Source organism: Amblyomma mixtum, chromosome 2 (assembly GCF_055824585.1).
Source record: "Amblyomma mixtum isolate Tamu chromosome 2, ASM5582458v1, whole genome shotgun sequence".
In the NCBI taxonomy this organism is placed as follows: Eukaryota; Metazoa; Arthropoda; class Arachnida; order Ixodida; family Ixodidae; genus Amblyomma; species Amblyomma mixtum.
The window spans coordinates 71,534,735-71,551,810 of record NC_143013.1 but is presented as its reverse complement, the minus strand read 5'-3'; the positions used below and the strand labels follow the sequence as shown (position 1 = coordinate 71,551,810).

Here is a 17,076-nt window from a genome sequence, read left to right as displayed (position 1 = left end):
TTTTCAATAGCACTTCGGCTAGGAAACCAACGCGCTTTTTTAAAACGCCGTAACAAACAGACGTTTTAAGATGAATCCCATCAGACTCTCTCAGCTTTCCTCAACACTACCGATGTGCATTGAAATGTACGTGAGGTCTGACGAGAATACACATTTTGCGCTGGTGGCAACGACTGCTAATGACGCGCTAGCGCGATATGTTCCAACTTCTATCTGCATTGAGTGGATTTAGAAAACTGCCTGTACTCAAAATTGTTTCATAATTGGCCTCTGCTGTGGCTGCCACGGGTCTCCTCATTTCATTCACACAATCTTTCTTTTAGTTTTCGCCAATTTTTTAAAGTCGCTCTTTTACTTCTTACGCAGTATGTATGTATGAACTGTCGAACCTGGATAGATCGAACTCGAAGGGGATCGAAGAATAGTTCGATATATTGAATTCAATGTATTAATTTTAAAGATGTCAGTAGATAAGCGTGTCTGTAAACTAGACACAAGAATGCCTTACACTCTCCCTAGTGACGCACTTTTTGCAGCGGCGTTGCCACCTGCCTGCGTATTAACATCGCAGTTATCGCTAAGCGTTGCTGGGTCTCACCTGCTTGGCGTTGAAGCCGCAGCAGGTAGTTATTTGGAACTAGCTACTGCCTAATTTAGGATGTCTAGTCCATGATGTAAAAAATAGCGCACAGGGAACACACGGGACGGAGAGTAAACGACGCAGACAAGCGCTAACTCGCAACTGAGGTTTATTGCTGACGCGCGCAATATAAGGTAGTCACTTTAAAAAACATAAAACAAAAACAACCACAAACAGTCCCTCCTGGAAATACCAAGTCAGAGGAAAAAATTGAAATTGAAGCATCAGGCGCCACTCATCGCTGTGGAAGATCAGTTAAAAAAACTGTTATCAAAAAAGGAATTCAATGCAACGCTGAGGCTAAAAAATCGATTTCACAGTCTGCCAAGTTAACAGAGGGCTCACTGATACACGGATTCCGACATTTCCTAATATGGTATGCCTCCATTATCTCGCGTACACGCTGATCTCGATGTCTGAAAACTATGACGGTACTAGAAAAAATCGGTTTACAAGTTTTCCCCTTCTGCACTTCTTTTTTGCCACATTCCCGGCAATGCTCAGGAAGATTGCCATAATGATCTTTTAGGGAGTTACGGTGTTCACCAAGCCTAACGTTGAGGCATCGCCCCGTTTGTCCTACATAGACGGCTCCGCAGGACAACGGTAGTTTGTACACTACACCCAAGCTGCAGGGAACAAACGGGGCGCGGTGCCTAACGGTGCATCCGCGCTTTTTTCCTTTATCTCCAACACCTTCTTGCCTGTTCCGTATCTGAGAGCATAAACTGCTCAGCTTGCTTGGCCCGGAAAAAACCACCTGGACGCCGTAGCGGCTCCCTACCTTCTTTATCCCATGTGCCATTCTATGCACGTAGGGCACCACGCCGACTTTTTGCCGCTCCCTTCCAACGTCTTGGGATTTTTGTGCCCTTTTAATCCAGCGCACTAGTTTGCCGCACGTCATCGAGATGACATGCATGGGATACCCTGATTCCTTGAGCCTGTTCACCTGTGCAGAGACGCTCTTTTGGAAGGAGTGAATGCACGATTTGGTGATGGCTGCCTTAATGCATTCATCGTGCATTCACTCCTTCCAAAAGAGCGTCTCTGCACAGGTGAACAGGCTCAAGGAATCAGGGTATCCCATGCATGTCATCTCGATGACGTGCGGCAAACTAGTGCGCTGGATTAAAAGGGCACAAAAATCCCAAGACGTTGGAAGGGAGCGGCAAAAAGTCGGCGTGGTGCCCTACGTGCATAGAATGGCACATGGGTTAAAGAAGGTAGGGAGCCGCTACGGCGTCCAGGTGGTTTTTTACGGGCCAAGCAAGCTGAGCAGTTTATGCTCTCAGATACGGAACAGGCAAGAAGGTGTTGGAGATAAAGGAAAAAAGCGCGGATGCACCGTTAGGCACCGCGCCCCGTTTGTTCCCTGCAGCTTGGGTGTAGTGTACAAACTACCGTTGTCCTGCGGAGCCGTCTATGTAGGACAAACGGGGCGATGCCTCAACGTTAGGCTTGGTGAACACCGTAACTCCCTAAAAGATCATTATGGCAATCTTCCTGAACACCGGGAATTCCGAGCATTGCCGGGAATGTGGCAAAAAAGAAGTGCAGAAGGGGAAAACTTGTAAACCGATTTTTTCTAGTACCGTCATAGTTTTCAGACATCGAGATCAGCGTGTACGCGAGATAATGGAGGCATACCATATTAGGAAATGTCGGAATCCGTGTATCAGTGAGCCCTCTGTTAACTTGGCAGACTGTGAAATCGATTTTTTAGCCTCAGCGTTGCATTGAATTCCTTTTTTGATAACGGTTTTTTTAACTGATCTTCCACAGCGATGAGTGGCGCCTGATGCTTCAATTTCAATTTTTTCCTCTGACTTGGTCTTTCCAGGAGGGACTGTTTGTGGTTGTTTTTGTTTTATGTTTTTTAAAGTGACTACCTTATATTGCGCGCGTCAGCAATAAACCTCAGTTGCGAGTTAGCGCTTGTCTGCGTCGTTTACTCTCCGTCCCGTGTGTTCCCTGTGCGCTATTTTTTACATCATGAACGTTATCCAACTTGCCCAACTTTCCGCTTTGCTGGATGTCTAGTCCTGCTACCAGTACACTATCAATGGAATAGTCGGGCGTTAAAATTAGGGTACTATTGGTTTTGCAACAGCCCGCCACGCGACGGCCGCCGCTAAGCCTTGGTTGGTTAGGTTGGCTTAACTGCATATCATCGGTGTGGCTTGGAAAATTTATAGAATGAATCGAAGGCCACTCTCAAGGACACCTCACCTTCACCTCCTAACATGGTTTCACAACACCATCGCTGCTAGCAGGTGCCCAAGGCCGCGTAGCCGACCCATCTCCGCGCGCGAAAAGTGATCGAAGACCGCCATTAAGAGAAGCGTCAACAGCAAATGCGCGGCGCGCAGTTCGGTATATCGAACGATATATCGAACGACATATCGAATGATATATCGAACGATGTATCGAACGATATACTGAACGATATATCGAACTCCGGCGAAACTTGAGTTCTGTCTCACTGCGCCCCTTTCCTGTACTTTCACACAAAATTTTCAAGAGGATAACCTCTGCGTTTGATATAGCCAACAATTCGAAATATCCGGGTTCGATATATTCGGGCTCGACGGTAGCGCACTCGTACGCGCGCAGTTCTAACCTCTGGTGAAACCACAGACGGTGAACTGCCACAAGGGGCGCCCCGACCCCGCGGGCGGCTGGTGCCTGTGCGATCCGGGCTGGGAGAGCGACCCGCTGGACCACGACGGGTTCAACCCGGACCTCATGGTGTACCACATGTGCACAGTCTTCAGCGGGGTGACCACGGCTACCGCGACCAACTCCTCTGGACGGGTCCACCACCGCCACCGACACACCAAAAAGTCTTTCCTCGCCAACATCCCCAAGAAACGCCGGCGTGGGGAGGTGAAATTCCACCACCGCCTTTCGTTTCGAAGTATACTCTATTCACTCACCGCGTGCTAAAGAAACCGTGGATTCACTTCCCAGCGTTAGCTGTGCACTGCCCACCGCCGGGCGCCCATCGGCAAAAAAGCAGCTCCCACCTACGAGCCCAGCACCTTCTGCATATGAACGAATGCTCTAACATTTACATAGGCCTCCACTGCGGTGGACTAGTGAATACAGTGTTAGCTGTCTTAGATCTTTCCTCAGCTTTGTGCTGCTGGCGTCGGCGTCCACAAACCAGGCACCTGGCAGCCTAGGGTAAAACTGCTCATTTGAAGTCGCCTTAAAGGGAAGTTGAAGTGATTTTTTGACAATTCGAGGTTTTTCAAGCACTCCGATGTATGAAGCTTCTAGGTAAAGCATCCCAAGTAGTTTTGCGCTAGCGTTTAAAATGGTGACTAATCGCCTGTTAAAACCGCGAATATATTCAGGCTTCTCCTCACTGCATTAAAGAAATGCGAGGAAACTCGCAATGATGTCAGTACTGCCGAAATTTTACATGTACGCTGCCTTCGGCCACATGCTGCCGTGTGTCGTGCGATGCCGCCAAACAGTGCTTCGTGGGCTTGATCTTCGGTGGCGCTAGTTTTCTCCCTTGAAGCAACCGTTCCTTCGCTGGAAATGAAATGTCGCCGTACGTGACGTCAGCACTGAAACCTCTGCCCATCGCGGTGCACTGCAGAGAAGCCTGAACGTCGATTTGGCTTTATTCGGCGATAACTTCATCATTACAGATGCTAGCACAAAAATACTTCGCGTGCTTTACCTGCAAGCTTCAGAAGTAAATTCCACCACTTTAAACTCGTCGAATTATAAATTCTCTTCAGTTTCCCTTTAAGAGTGCAACGCGACATCATTAGAAGCAAAGTTGCGTCTACATGTTTATGTGTTTGTGTCAGTTCTTTCACCATATTCAGGATGAAGTCATTGTCATCGTACCTTTATTTGATCATGCGTTGAGTCCGCCGAGAATACAGGGTCTGTTCTGAAAGTAGTAGGACTGGTCAAGGGCGTCCGCAGAATTTTTTGCAGGGGGGGGGGCCCATTGGTTGTTGGCGCCGGAGGGGGGGGGGGGGGGGGTATATTCGTAGCAAAAAGGCACTATTTGCGGAGTAAATTTATTTATTTATATATAAATAAAAAATAAGTAAAATACGCACATGAAAGAAAAATTACAAACAGCAAATTAAAGCGCGGCTAAGAGAGATACATTAAAGTTTATCAACGAAAAAACAATTAAAATTAATAAAAAATACAAAAAGATACTATCACTTCGTGGAGAAGAGTGCTCAGTCTTGCTGCATACGGGTTCTCGACTCACCCGGATTGATGACCAGCACACAGCACAATATGTTCACAAACACGCAACTACAGTCACTCAGTCAGTCTTCCTTGAACAGCAACTGTAGGCGCCTCGGATTTTTCTGGGCGAATTGTGTAATTACACGGGTGATAAATTCATTTCTGTGCTTCACTACACGCTCTCGGTGCATACTCATCATACACATTGAATGGAAAAACGGTTGAACGCGTACGTTGAAAAAAAAAGACAACTATATATACAACAAAAACTTCTTTACAAGATAAATGCACGCTCGCCGCTTCATACACCTCGCTCCATCTTGCTCGCGCATCCGCACAGTCGAGCAACCGCACACACACTGCTCGCCGCTCGTCGTTTTCTCGTCCGCTGTCTTGGTTGTTCTGACCTTCGTTGACAACCGGCCACTAAAAACACCGAAGCACAAACACAGAGGCGCGCACACGTGCAAGGGCTTACTTGCCGCAATATCCCCGAATGCGCACTTTGGGGGGTGAAAGGAACGCCGCGCGACTTCCGAGGGGAAGGAACACTCGCCACTCCGGTCGGAAAATTTGTTGTTGTGTTTTTATGGGGTTCAAAGCCCCAAAACGCATCAGGCTATGAGGGACGGAGTAGTACAGAGTTCCGGATAATGTCGACCACCTGGGTCTGGGTCTCTTTACCGTGCACTGACACGCACAGTACATGGGCGCTGTTGTGATTTGAGACCCAGCCAGAGGTTACAGGCGAGCCAGGCAGGCGCCATCGGTCTGCGTTGACCAAAGGCGCTGGTTTTCGGAGAAGACGCAAGAAACGCTGGTGTGGGGGCGCCTCTGGAGACTGCGTCGCCGTGAACAAAAGCAGCTAATCCCCTTTGCCGAAGATTCTGAAAGCGGCGCTTCTACCGAACTGCGCTCTCCCGTGGATCGGAGGAGACAGCGAGCGGCGGCTGCGGCGCCAACCCACCGCCCGCTTGACCCTGAGCAGCCCGACAAAGCGGGGGTGGATACGGCTGATTTGTCCTTCCCTCCTGAAGAATTCATCGGTGGCCGGCGTACGAACGTATCCTGATTATAGCGAGCGACGAAGGCGAAAACAAGATGCTCTGTGCACTGTCTGCCTCCGTGCCGCTATCTCTCTAGAGATCAAAGAAACAGACACCGATCGTAAGAAGGCTCAAACACATGCTCGCCGGTGCTGCTGTATGTCTGCAACAGGTCGCCTTTTAGTAGAGCTAACGATGGCGTGGTTTGAAAACGGCGGAACGACGCCCGCCCGGACGCGGCATTTCGCAGATGTGACCCAAAGCGTGGAAGCGGGGCTGCTTTTACCCTTTTGGCTGAGCGCACCACCGACCCTGGCGTGCGGCCATCACTCACGGTTCGAGTGAGTGATTTTCCAGGGGGTGCAGCCGCCCCCCCTTGCCCCCCCCCCTCCGGACGCCCATGGGACTGGTTTTTTCCTGGGCGAACGGGCGGACGAGAGGTGGTCTTCGCGTGCGGGATCGTTGAAGGGGGATATTGGGAATGCTGGGGAAAATCGGCAGTAGGCTCTCGGCAGTTGAAGAGAGGAGGTCGCTTGTACTGTGAACCCCTGTCGAAACGTCTCGTCACGCAGAATCGTCGAGCGTTTACTGGATCAGCGATACGCGATCAAATTTTGAGTAAACCTTGCTAAAACGGGCAAAGAGACTCACAACATGATTAAGGAGGCCTACGGTGACGCTTCCATGGGTGGATCAGGTGTTTTTTGAGTGGCACAAGCTTTTCCGAGAAGGTAAGGAAAGAGTGGAGGAAGACGACCGCTCCAGACGCCCTTCGACCAGCAAGACCAACGAAAATGTGTTGCGAGTGAAACATTTACTTAACAGTGATCGTAGAATGAGTATCAGAATGATTGCTGATGACTTGAGCATTCCTCAAACCCAAGTTTTTGAGATCTTGACAGAAAACTTATCCATGAGGAAAGCATGCGCGAAGTTGGTGCCGGGAATGTTGTCAGAGGAGGAAAAGGCCAACCGGTAGGATCTTCTTCATCATCTGAATGAGGACCCCGATTTTTTTGTCCAGCACAAGGCGGCAACGCTGTCTCAGCCCCCCTACAGCCTGGACTTGGCCCCGCCAGACTTTTTTCTATTCCCGAGAATAAAATCAACGCTCGAGGGGAAACATCACGGAGCGGTAGAGGTGGTTCAACAGGCCGTGACGAGGGAGCTAAATAGCATTTCGGTCCAGGCGTTCCTGGAGGCGTACAAAAACTGTAAAACTCATTGGCAGCTGCGTGTAGGTGCGGAAGGGTGCTACCTTGAAAAATTGTAATCGTTTGTACTATTCTCCTGATTAAATTTTGTTTAAAAAAATGAGTCCTACTACTGTCAGAACAGACCATGCATGTTACAACCTACTGGTCTGGCCCATTCACAACGACTACTCATAATGCTTGAGTCGTTTTAGGAGCCTGACTCTTTTCTCTTGCAATCTATCATCGAAAACATGGTCCCATAGAATGATGATGATACTTTTTATGGCTCCAGGGCAGTTTTGGCCAAAGAGTGCCATGACACAAGGCGTTTTCGTTGCACAAGGGGGGGTCAGAGACCCATCTCCCCAAGCATTTAACCCTGAATAAGCCGACCACCAGGCCAGGGGAAAGCTTGTACCCACTGTATCACCGGTGGGTACCCGGCGGCACTGGGCATCGAACCCCGCACCTCCCTCATGCGAGGCGGAAGCTCAAATCACTAGACCACCACTGCGGTGCAGGTAACACAGAATTGTATGCGGGCCGTTTCTCAGCATCACCAGAATGCGGCAGTATACAAGGTTGCTTGGAATAAAGGCAGTCCACCAATCTCTCTACGTCTATGAGCAGCAAATTTCATATTACCGCTTGAACAAGTATAGCACAGTTAGAGCAAACACGTTAGCCGTAACCGCCAAGTCGTTCTTGCGCCGCCGCCGCGGTTACTCAGTGGTTATGGTGCTTGGATGCTGACCCCAAAGACGCGGGTTCGATGCCAGCCGTGGCGGTCGAATTTCGATGAGGCGAAATTCAAGAGGCCTGTGTACTGTGCGATGTCAGTGTACGCTTAGTTCATCGAAATTTCCGGAGCCCTTCACAACGGCGTCCTTAATAGCCTGAGCAACTTTGGGACATTAAACCCCCATAAATCATAAAAATCATAAACCAGAAACCGTTCTTGTGCCATGAAATCGTCATAATAACCATCACCACCGTCAATTCACTAACATGCATTTCTTTGAAGCCCTGCATGGTGGATAGGAAAGTAATATTGCTCTCCATTCACTTACATCGGCGCTTGGTTCGACAGAGGATGATGTCGCCTTTGCAGCTGGAGCGTGGAGCGAAGCTGATGGCGTCAGGGAAAGGCCAGGGAAGGGCACGACCGTGGCACTTCTTAGCCGGCGGCGCAGGGACCGTCCCAAACGCGGACGGCGACAGAGCCAGCGACTCGAACCCGAGCGAGGACGACTTGCCGTGGTACGGCGCTTACGTCAGCGACACCCAGATGAGGACCATAGTTCTCCCTGTATCCTTTTATTTTGTTGTCTTTCTATACCGCTTCGTGCGATTTGTGTGTCTTGGGTGCGACGTTGTCTCGTCGGGAATGCTCTCGTAGTCAAACGAATCGAGTAAAAGCCCGCATAGCGCTAGAAGGGTTATTTGTATAGAATGGGAGTTTTAGATTCTTTATGATGCTGCTTAACAACCCCACTCGGTTACGTGGGATAGAGGGCAAGAGGCTCGGTGCCTCGGATCAGGGCAACTAACAGTAGTTCACCGCTGAAGACGACTTTCATGATACTTAATTTTGTACTTAGTCGTCCCGCGAAAAGGGAAGGCATTATCTTGTTGCTATCCCAGCTGAACCACATTTGTTGTCCTCTGTGATGCGCATAATTTCTAAGAATAATGTGCACTCTGCTTCTTATTGGCATTGCCATGAATTCGGCATAAATGCTTTTAGTTCCTTCAGCTGCCACCATGTGGCGTGTGGCCTTGAACGTTCAAAAACGACGCGTTCACTTCATCCGTCAGATAAGACAGAAAGAGAATGGTTTTATGGTTTTAATGGGTTTAACGCCTTAGAGCGACTCAGGCTATGAGAGACGCCGTAGTGGATGGCTCCAGGTAGTTTAGACCATCTGGGGTTCTATAACGTGCACGGACATCGCACAATATACGGGCCTCTAACATGTCGCCTCCATGGAAGTGTGACCGCTACGCCCGGGATCGAACCCAAGTCTTCCGGGTCAGCGGCCGAGCACGTTAACCACTGAGATATTGTGGCGGCTCAAAACGAATGACAATGACTGAGTGGCTGCAGAACAGAACTTGATAGGGCAGCAAGTGCTGACTACTGTAATGCAAGTAAGTACTTACTGCCTCAAGTTTTAATGGCATTCGTGTGGTGCAAACGCCAAAATTTATTCGCATTAGCCTCGTTGTCATTCGCAACTTACTGAGTTCGCCACAACTCATTCGCCCAAGAAATCCATACTCTCGTCCCCTTTGATCCAAAGCAGAAAAGCATGCAGCTTTTTTGCACACAACTTTCTGTCAAATGGGAAATGGTTTATTCATAATTTTCAGCCAGATGAGGCACCTCTACGTCATTTTTGATGCGAATGGCACCAGTTTTACCGGAACTTTTGGGAGATACTCTCTGCTTGGGCGCTGATACACGAGTTTATGGTTACTTTTTCGACTTGCCCGCCAAGAACAGCGGCATTTTTTGCAAAATAATGTTTATATTGCATTTGTACAACATCTCAAACATTATCTGCTCATTAGCACTGTTTATAATCAGGTAAAATTTTCTACTGGCTTGCAGGCCTTATATGTTATGGTGATACGAATGACATGAAATATGGACGAGTAGCACTTATTCCGAAAATAATGGCATTAACATACTTAAGGCATTAAGTTTTTCTGTAATTTCTTTTGCACGTGTTGCACCGGTATAAGAAGTTCTCGAGAAAGCAAGGCGGCACGTACTAGCTTCTTGACCGCACAGCAGAGCTCAGTGCAAAGGGGGAGTCAGTCGTTCGCATTTATGAACCACTCAGTCCAGGAGTTTAGGATGGGCAGGTACAGGGTCTGTTCTGAAAGTACTAAGACTGGTTTTTTCCTGGGCGAACGGGTGGACGAGAGGCGGTCTGCGCGTGCAGGATCGTTGAAGGGGGATATTGGGAATGCTGGGGAAAATCGGCAGTCGGCTCTCGGCCTTTGAAGAGAGGAGGTCGCTTGTTCTGTGAACCCCTGTCGAAGCGTCTCGTCACGCAGAATCATAGAGCGTTTACTGGACGAGTAATACGCGATCAAATTTTGTGTAAACTTGGTAAAACGGGCAAAGAGACTCACGAAATTATTAAGGAGGCCTACGGTGACGCTGCCATGGGTAGATCAGGTGTTTTTCGAGTGCCACAAGCTGTTCCGAGAAGGTCAGGAAAGAGTGGAAGACGACGACCGCTCCGGACGCCCATCAACCAGCAAGACCAACGAAAATGTGTAGCGAGTGAAACATTTACTGAAGAGTGATTGTAGGATGAGTATTAGAATGACTGCTGATGTCTTGAGCATTCCTAAAACCGAAGTTTTTGAGATTGTGACAGAAAACTTAGCCATGAGGAAAGTGTGCGCGAAGTTGGCGCCGGGAGTGTTGTCAGAGGGACAAAAGGCCAACCGGGAAGTGATCTGCCAGGATCTTCATCATGTGAATGAGGACCCTGGTTTTTTGCCCAGCACAAGGCGGCAACGCTGCCTCAGGCCCCCTACAGCCCCGACTTGGCCCCGCAAGACTTTTTTCTATTCTCGAGAATAAAATCTACGCGCAGGGGGAAACATCACGGATCGGTAGAGGCGGTTCAACAGGCCGTGACGAGGAAGCTAAACACCATTCTGGTCCAGACGTTCCTGGAGGAGTACGATAACTGGAAAACTCATTGGCAGCAGCGTGTAGGTGCGGAAGGGTGCTACTTTGAAAAATTCTAATCGTTTGTTCTATTCTGTTGAATAAATTTTATTTAAAAAAATGAGTCCTACTACTTTCAGAACAGACCATGTATATAAATTTTGGGGTGGTGGTCCAGGAGCTCGTAGAACAAGAAAAATCACTGCGTAACCGATGTACGCGAAACGCGAAAAAGGATGTCAAACTAGAAGCGCGCAGCCTACATGCGCCCCAGAGTTGACTTCACTGCAACACCTAACAAAGCCGCCAGTTTTTTTTTTTTTTTTCTTTTTCAGTGCTATAGAATTACACGCGCACGGGGCTAAAAGGAGTCGTCTGTCGAAAAATTCGCCCTAGAAGTAAGTTACGTCATCAGACCGAAAGTGATATCACTCTCAGTAAAGGCTTTAAGGCGAGGACAAAATTCACAGCTGAATTCACGCCAAAGAATGTCTAGCTTTTCGCACTATTTTGCTATCTATAAAGACAGAAAACAAAGTAAACAAATCACGTCGTCGATATGTCAGATGCGTTCTGTGCTTCGAAACACCAACGGGTATGCCCTTACTCCTACTGCGCCAGCGCTTCGATAAGCACGGTTTTGGGCGCGTCATCGTCATCACCATCATCAGCCTGACTCCGCCCACTGCAGGGCAAATGCCTCTCCCATGTCTCTCCAATTAACCCTGCCCTTTGCCAGTTGCGGCCACCGCTAGGTGGGCGGATGAGATTAAAAAGTTAGGCGGGTGCATACTATGATATACGATGTCGAACAGTGGGTGTACGAGACGGTATAGGAATTAGGATGTAGACAACCTCTCCTAGTCCGGTACTCACGCTAACCACATCTTGCTTCATAAAGGTTTTTACTCGCATCCTATAATATGCAGGCTTAACCTGCCGTCTTTTTCACTGACTGCATGGGTGTCTCGGCATGGTGAGCTTTGCGCAAACAGCCTGACCGACAGACTACGCTGTGAAATCGTCTCCACTGGTTAACCACAAAATTGAAGCGAGAGCTTTAAAGTTCACGCTCGGCGGAAAACCCAGCGTCGGAGTGGATGGAAAATCCTGATTGATGGAAAGGGTAGTGACGTAGAAAAGTAGTTTCGCTGAGAAGAAAAAAGGGGACCAAGTGCAAGCGAAGTTGAACCGCTGTCCTTTGGGTCGTGGTCCTGGCACACTACCTCTGCACCTCTGGCTTTTTTTTTCCTTATTGCCTATACACCGCTGGGAAACGCTCGTTCAGTGGTATAATTGGAGGTCTTGTGCGAGCACCTGACACCGCAAAATAGGCGAATTACATTATCGGAAGACTTAGTTAAATAGGTGCGCTAATTAGAGTCACCAATTAATAAGCGCAACGATCTGTAATAAAGCAACATATGCGAAAGAATGCGCCGGAGGACCCCCAAACGACCGCAGGGACCTTTTAACTCATCATACTCTTAAGGCGAACTTAAGCGTTCCCCAAGTTTTTTGCTGATGCCTGGCTACCCGACTTTGCATCCGACCAGGAAGTGCGGCATAAGGATCACCGTCAACATACAATCACCATCAACTACTACTACTCGCCACATTAGCACTACCACAGAGAAGCACGCGTCTGAAAAAAGTATAGACAACAGGATGAGCCGCGGTCGTTCGTTCCATTGCTCACTGGCGGCAACCACCGTGTCGCAATCTGTCCGCGCCCAACACCCCATTTGCACCCCCTGCCCCCCCCCCCCCCCTCCCCCCTCACCTCTCGGCTGCGCGGAACTGCCGATGGCCTTACCGGCGCGGCCGAAGGCGAACGCGAGCGCGCGGGAATGCATAATTTAGCCTCTTTTCCAACGGTCCCCGTGGGCGTAGCGCCGTAATTGAAAACGATTACGTGAGTCATGCGGACGGCGCGGAGGAGGGCAAGCCGCCAGAAGGGGTCAGCCTTCCTTTTCATTCTCTCATATTCGTTCGTTCTGCGCTGCTTTCCTTTTGTTTCGTTCTCGCCACGGGTCCCTGGACAGCCCGATCCACACCCGAAATCTCTCTCTACGACTCCTCGCCGCTGTCTCGCCTTGCGTATATATACGCATGTGCTCAGTCTGTTCCACTCAGTCCTTCTCCCTTCTCACCCCGCTTTCTCTCTTTCTCTTTCTTTCTCACTCCCTCAATCTCCATACTCTCCCTCTTACATACTCCGCGTAGTTGCCACGGCCGATGCCTAGTGTGTTGTATGAGTGTTGGCTTTTTTTTTTGCCCTTTGTTTCATTCCCAAACGCTCTAGTTCCAAAATCTTGGCGATTATTAAGCACGACGGTTGCTGTGTACCCAACCCCCATTTCACCCCTCTCCCTGCCTATCCCTTGCCCTCACTTTCTCTACTCTCATCGTTTCGAGGGCGGCGGTCCGCCAAACGTTCCGCGCCAATATTTGTCCGTTCGCAGCGGAGTTGGTAACTACCTCTGCTTTCCCTCTCGCTTTCTTTTGCGACTCTTCTTTTGCGTTCTCCAAATTTCCTGTTATCTCTTTTCCGTTTACGGCCTCTTTCTGTTTTTCTACGCCACTCTTTTGCCGGCTTTCGGAAAAATGGGCTCAGTGAAGCGTAGCTGCAGCGTACCTTGCTGCCCTCTTTCCCCCTTTTTCCTCTTTCCCTTTTTTCCCTCCCCCGCATTGCGTCCCCCGCTCTTTTACCCGAGCCTGAGGTGAATGCGGGGAAACGGGCGGATAAAAGTGGGGAACGGCGCTTTGGCGCCAGGGTTAACGAACCTGCGATTTCACGCGGTTCGTTATGGGGCCGGTCGAGATTTGACATATGGTTCCCGGAAATGATCGGGAAGAGCAGCTGCTGACGTTGGAACTCCTCTCCTGCCCTTCCCCACCCTCACTGGGAAATGGGGAGATGAACGGCGCCATTCTGTCTCTGATGAGGAAAGGCATGTAATTAAGGGCTGGACTTATCGTCGTATATACTCAATGTCACCTTCGCGTCTTCGCAGGTGCCTTATTTCGTATAATGACTGTCGCGTGCACTCTCCATCAACTGTCTTCTTAGTAGAGTGCGTATTGTATAAGCAGCATGGACTGCTTTAAATGTGTCGCGCGAAGCGGAGCAGCTAAATCGTTGCGAAAGGTGCTCCGTTCAGTTATTTTCCTTGTACCGCTGACTGCGGTCATCGCTAAAATGCGCCGATGTGCATTAGCGTCGACACATTTTGCACAGTGCTTAAATAGAAATAACGTATTTGTATTTGAGAACTGTAAAGAGACTGTCGGATAAGAAACTGCAATGTGAATGTGATGTTTGTTTTTTTTTAGACAGGTGTGTCTACAAGGAAATGGAGTTGTCGGAGCAAAATATCAAGTTTGAGTTTTCGCGCCCTCTGCATCGCGCGAATCTATAGCCGGTATACCACGTATGCGACCAGGTTTTTGTTGCGAAAGCTACACTACGCGAGTCGCCGAGTCATTTCGCGGAGCGTATACGAAAAGCCATACTGCGCATGCGCGAGGAACAGTGACGTCACACGGCGCACAGCTGGCGCGCCGCCGCCGTCGCTGCGTCGGTGACTCACTGGCTCAGAGGTGCCGTCGCCGCGCTCGCCAGTTGCGCATGCGCAGTAGCGGCGCATAGCTAGCGCGCCGGGGCCGCCGCCGCTGCCGCGCGCTCTCCATCGCCTCTCTCTCTCTCCTCGTTGCGTTCGCAATCCTCCAGGTTTAACCAGAGCTAAACCACTGCCAATTTTTTGCTATGTTATTTACGTTGCCTTCTACGAGTATCCGGTAGTATTCAGGATAACAGAGCTATTCTACAATTGTGAGCTGTAATATCGTAAACATTTTTCAAAGAGTGCTGCAAATTTTTCCTTAACTAAATGACGTGTGACCCACAGGTGCTGATTGCGACAGTGACACTGCTCTCGTGCCTCGTCGTCACCCTCTGCGTCATCGTGACTATAGAGTGTCAGAAGGTCAACGTCGCGTCAACGGGAACGTCGCTGTGATGACTGTAGGACGCGATACCGTTGCAGTTTCTCCTCAGTTCACTGTGTTGAGAGTGACATCAATTGACTCCAGGCGGCGAGCTAGCAGTTTAAACAACTGATTTATTTGCGCATTTTCATACACATAAAACGTGCTTGGCTGTGTAGCGCATATTAAAAATTAGTAACGAGTTCACTCATAATCATTGAAATCTTGCACGCACCTTAACGTAAGCTTTATAAAGAAAGGGTAAATTTAGCTTTCACGAGGAAGACTTCCCAAATTTTCCTACCCCGTTTATGCATATTTCTCGCATTGTGTTTATCTCTGACTTGTAAGCACCTCGGAAGCTGATAACAGGTATGGACGCACCCTGGGCGTAATTGTATTATATACCACATTTTGATAGAGAGGTTTAAAGAAGGCGTATTTTTGGTAATTCGACACAGATAAGACACTGTTCGCAGTTTTCCTTTCTGGACTATAGAAGCAAGACAACGCAGTGCTCCACCGTGATGGCAGTTTCTTCCCTCTTTATGTATGGGAAGGGCCACAAAGATCTTATGATCAGCATTAAGAGTTAAACCCCATGCGCATTACGTGGAATTAATCTTTGTGATGAAACTTTCGACCGATTCCTGATTGTCTTACTGTGGTGCACAATTCATTTCGCCATGACTAGCATCACCGGACATCGTTCTGGCTTCTCTGGAATGTATCCTCGTACGTGATGACATTACTGCCGCTGAAGGCGGATTTGTCGGCCGCCTTACCATGCTTATTGTCAGAATAAAAAATAACATATACGTGCATGAATAAATTCGCAGTCGCGTCTTTAGTAAGTATAGCATGATGTTTCACAATTCAGATGTGGTTATCAATAAAATGAGACGAACACAGTGTGGCTTCAGTATTTTTAATGCTCATGCGTGGCGTCCACAGAATGTGTGTGCAGAAAGTGCGTACAGCGAGTGTTAACAGAAGGTGGGAACACATACTCGAGCTTACCGGAGCTACTCGGTAACTCTATTATTCGGTAGTAACACGGGTAAGCTCGGAGCGCCGCGCAAGATCAATCCTGTGGGTCGAAGCTCAGGCAAGTTCGGACGAGCGTTGTGCCATCTGCGCGAGAGGTTGCTCGGGAAGAGGCAACATGGGTCGCGAAATCCCTACCAGTGGCTTCGATAGAAACAGCCACCTGCCAGTGTAGTGGGTGCATCGCTTAACCGCTGCGCCACTGCTCAGGTAGTGGTACGAGGACACGCCGCCATATATGAATGTTAAGTAGAGAATGGCGAATTCTGGACATATAGCTCCGAATGGTGCGCGTTTTGGTGACCAACGCGATCTAATACCCCTGTCACACGGGCACTGTAAAGGTACTTTCAACTAAAGCTCCATTACTCCAAGGGAGAACGCGCGCTGCCACACGGACGCGCCTAAGGACACCTATAGTTCAAAGGAACTTCGAATCAAGGCAGCTCGAGTTTGTCCTTTGAGGCTGCAAGGGAGTACTCTCTCTCCCAGTAAGTTAACAGTAAAAATAAATGGGGATAAGAAACGAACCATATTCTTTTCTTAAATTTGCTTCGTAAAATTATTGGTCTTTTAAAATATAAGGTTATTTGTTTTGTGGCGGTTTCACCACGCCATACTCTCGTCCCGGATATACAAGTGCCACGGTAACAATGACGCCATGTCGGACATGTTTTTTGTGGTTTTCAGCAAGTCCGTACAGTGGCGGACAGCAGCCAGTGATACATCTTGACGTAGATCGCCGAACACAAGGCACAGAGAAGAACGTGAACAGAATCGCAAGGATCGCAAAGCCATAGAAAACGGAGGAAAAGAAGCAAAGGGAAGAGCCGAAGAACCAAGCCGAGCCAGTTCAGCTCAGTGTGGCCAGCGCTGTGATGTTATGCTCTGTGCTTGGCAGATCATGCCATTATTGCAGTTGAAATTGCGTTGATTGAGCACAATATTGATATAAAACAAGTTTTTTTGATGAAAATACGTTACACTGCTATATTCTCATGTGCACTGAAGTCTGCAATTGTAATCCAGTTTTTCACCGATGAGGGCGCTAAAATAGTTTTCCAAAGGTCGTTCCGCGACCGTGTAGCACGGGCGAACTCCCTTGAAGTAGTGCTCCTTTGGTAGCGTAATGGAGCTTTAGTTCAAAGTACCTTTACAGTGCCCGTGTGACAGGGGTAGAAGTTACACACGCGCACAAATGCACCAACTGAAACTGCAGTAGTGCAGAAC

General features: G+C 48.8%; 1 protein-coding gene across 1 annotated transcript in view; it reads left to right on the top strand.

Moving 5' to 3' along the window:
- The window catches only part of LOC149359699 (uncharacterized), a 58,841-nt gene extending 44,001 nt beyond the window's left edge, over positions 1–14,840 (top strand). Inside the window, exons 9-11 of the mRNA XM_089569117.1 lie at positions 3,281–3,529; positions 8,227–8,424; positions 14,721–14,840. Coding sequence (XP_089425243.1) covers positions 3,281–3,529; positions 8,227–8,424; positions 14,721–14,831 — 558 coding nt within the window. The 3' untranslated portion in view covers positions 14,832–14,840. The remainder of the gene's footprint in view (positions 1–3,280; positions 3,530–8,226; positions 8,425–14,720) is intronic.
- The last annotated feature ends 2,236 nt before the right edge of the window (positions 14,841–17,076 follow it).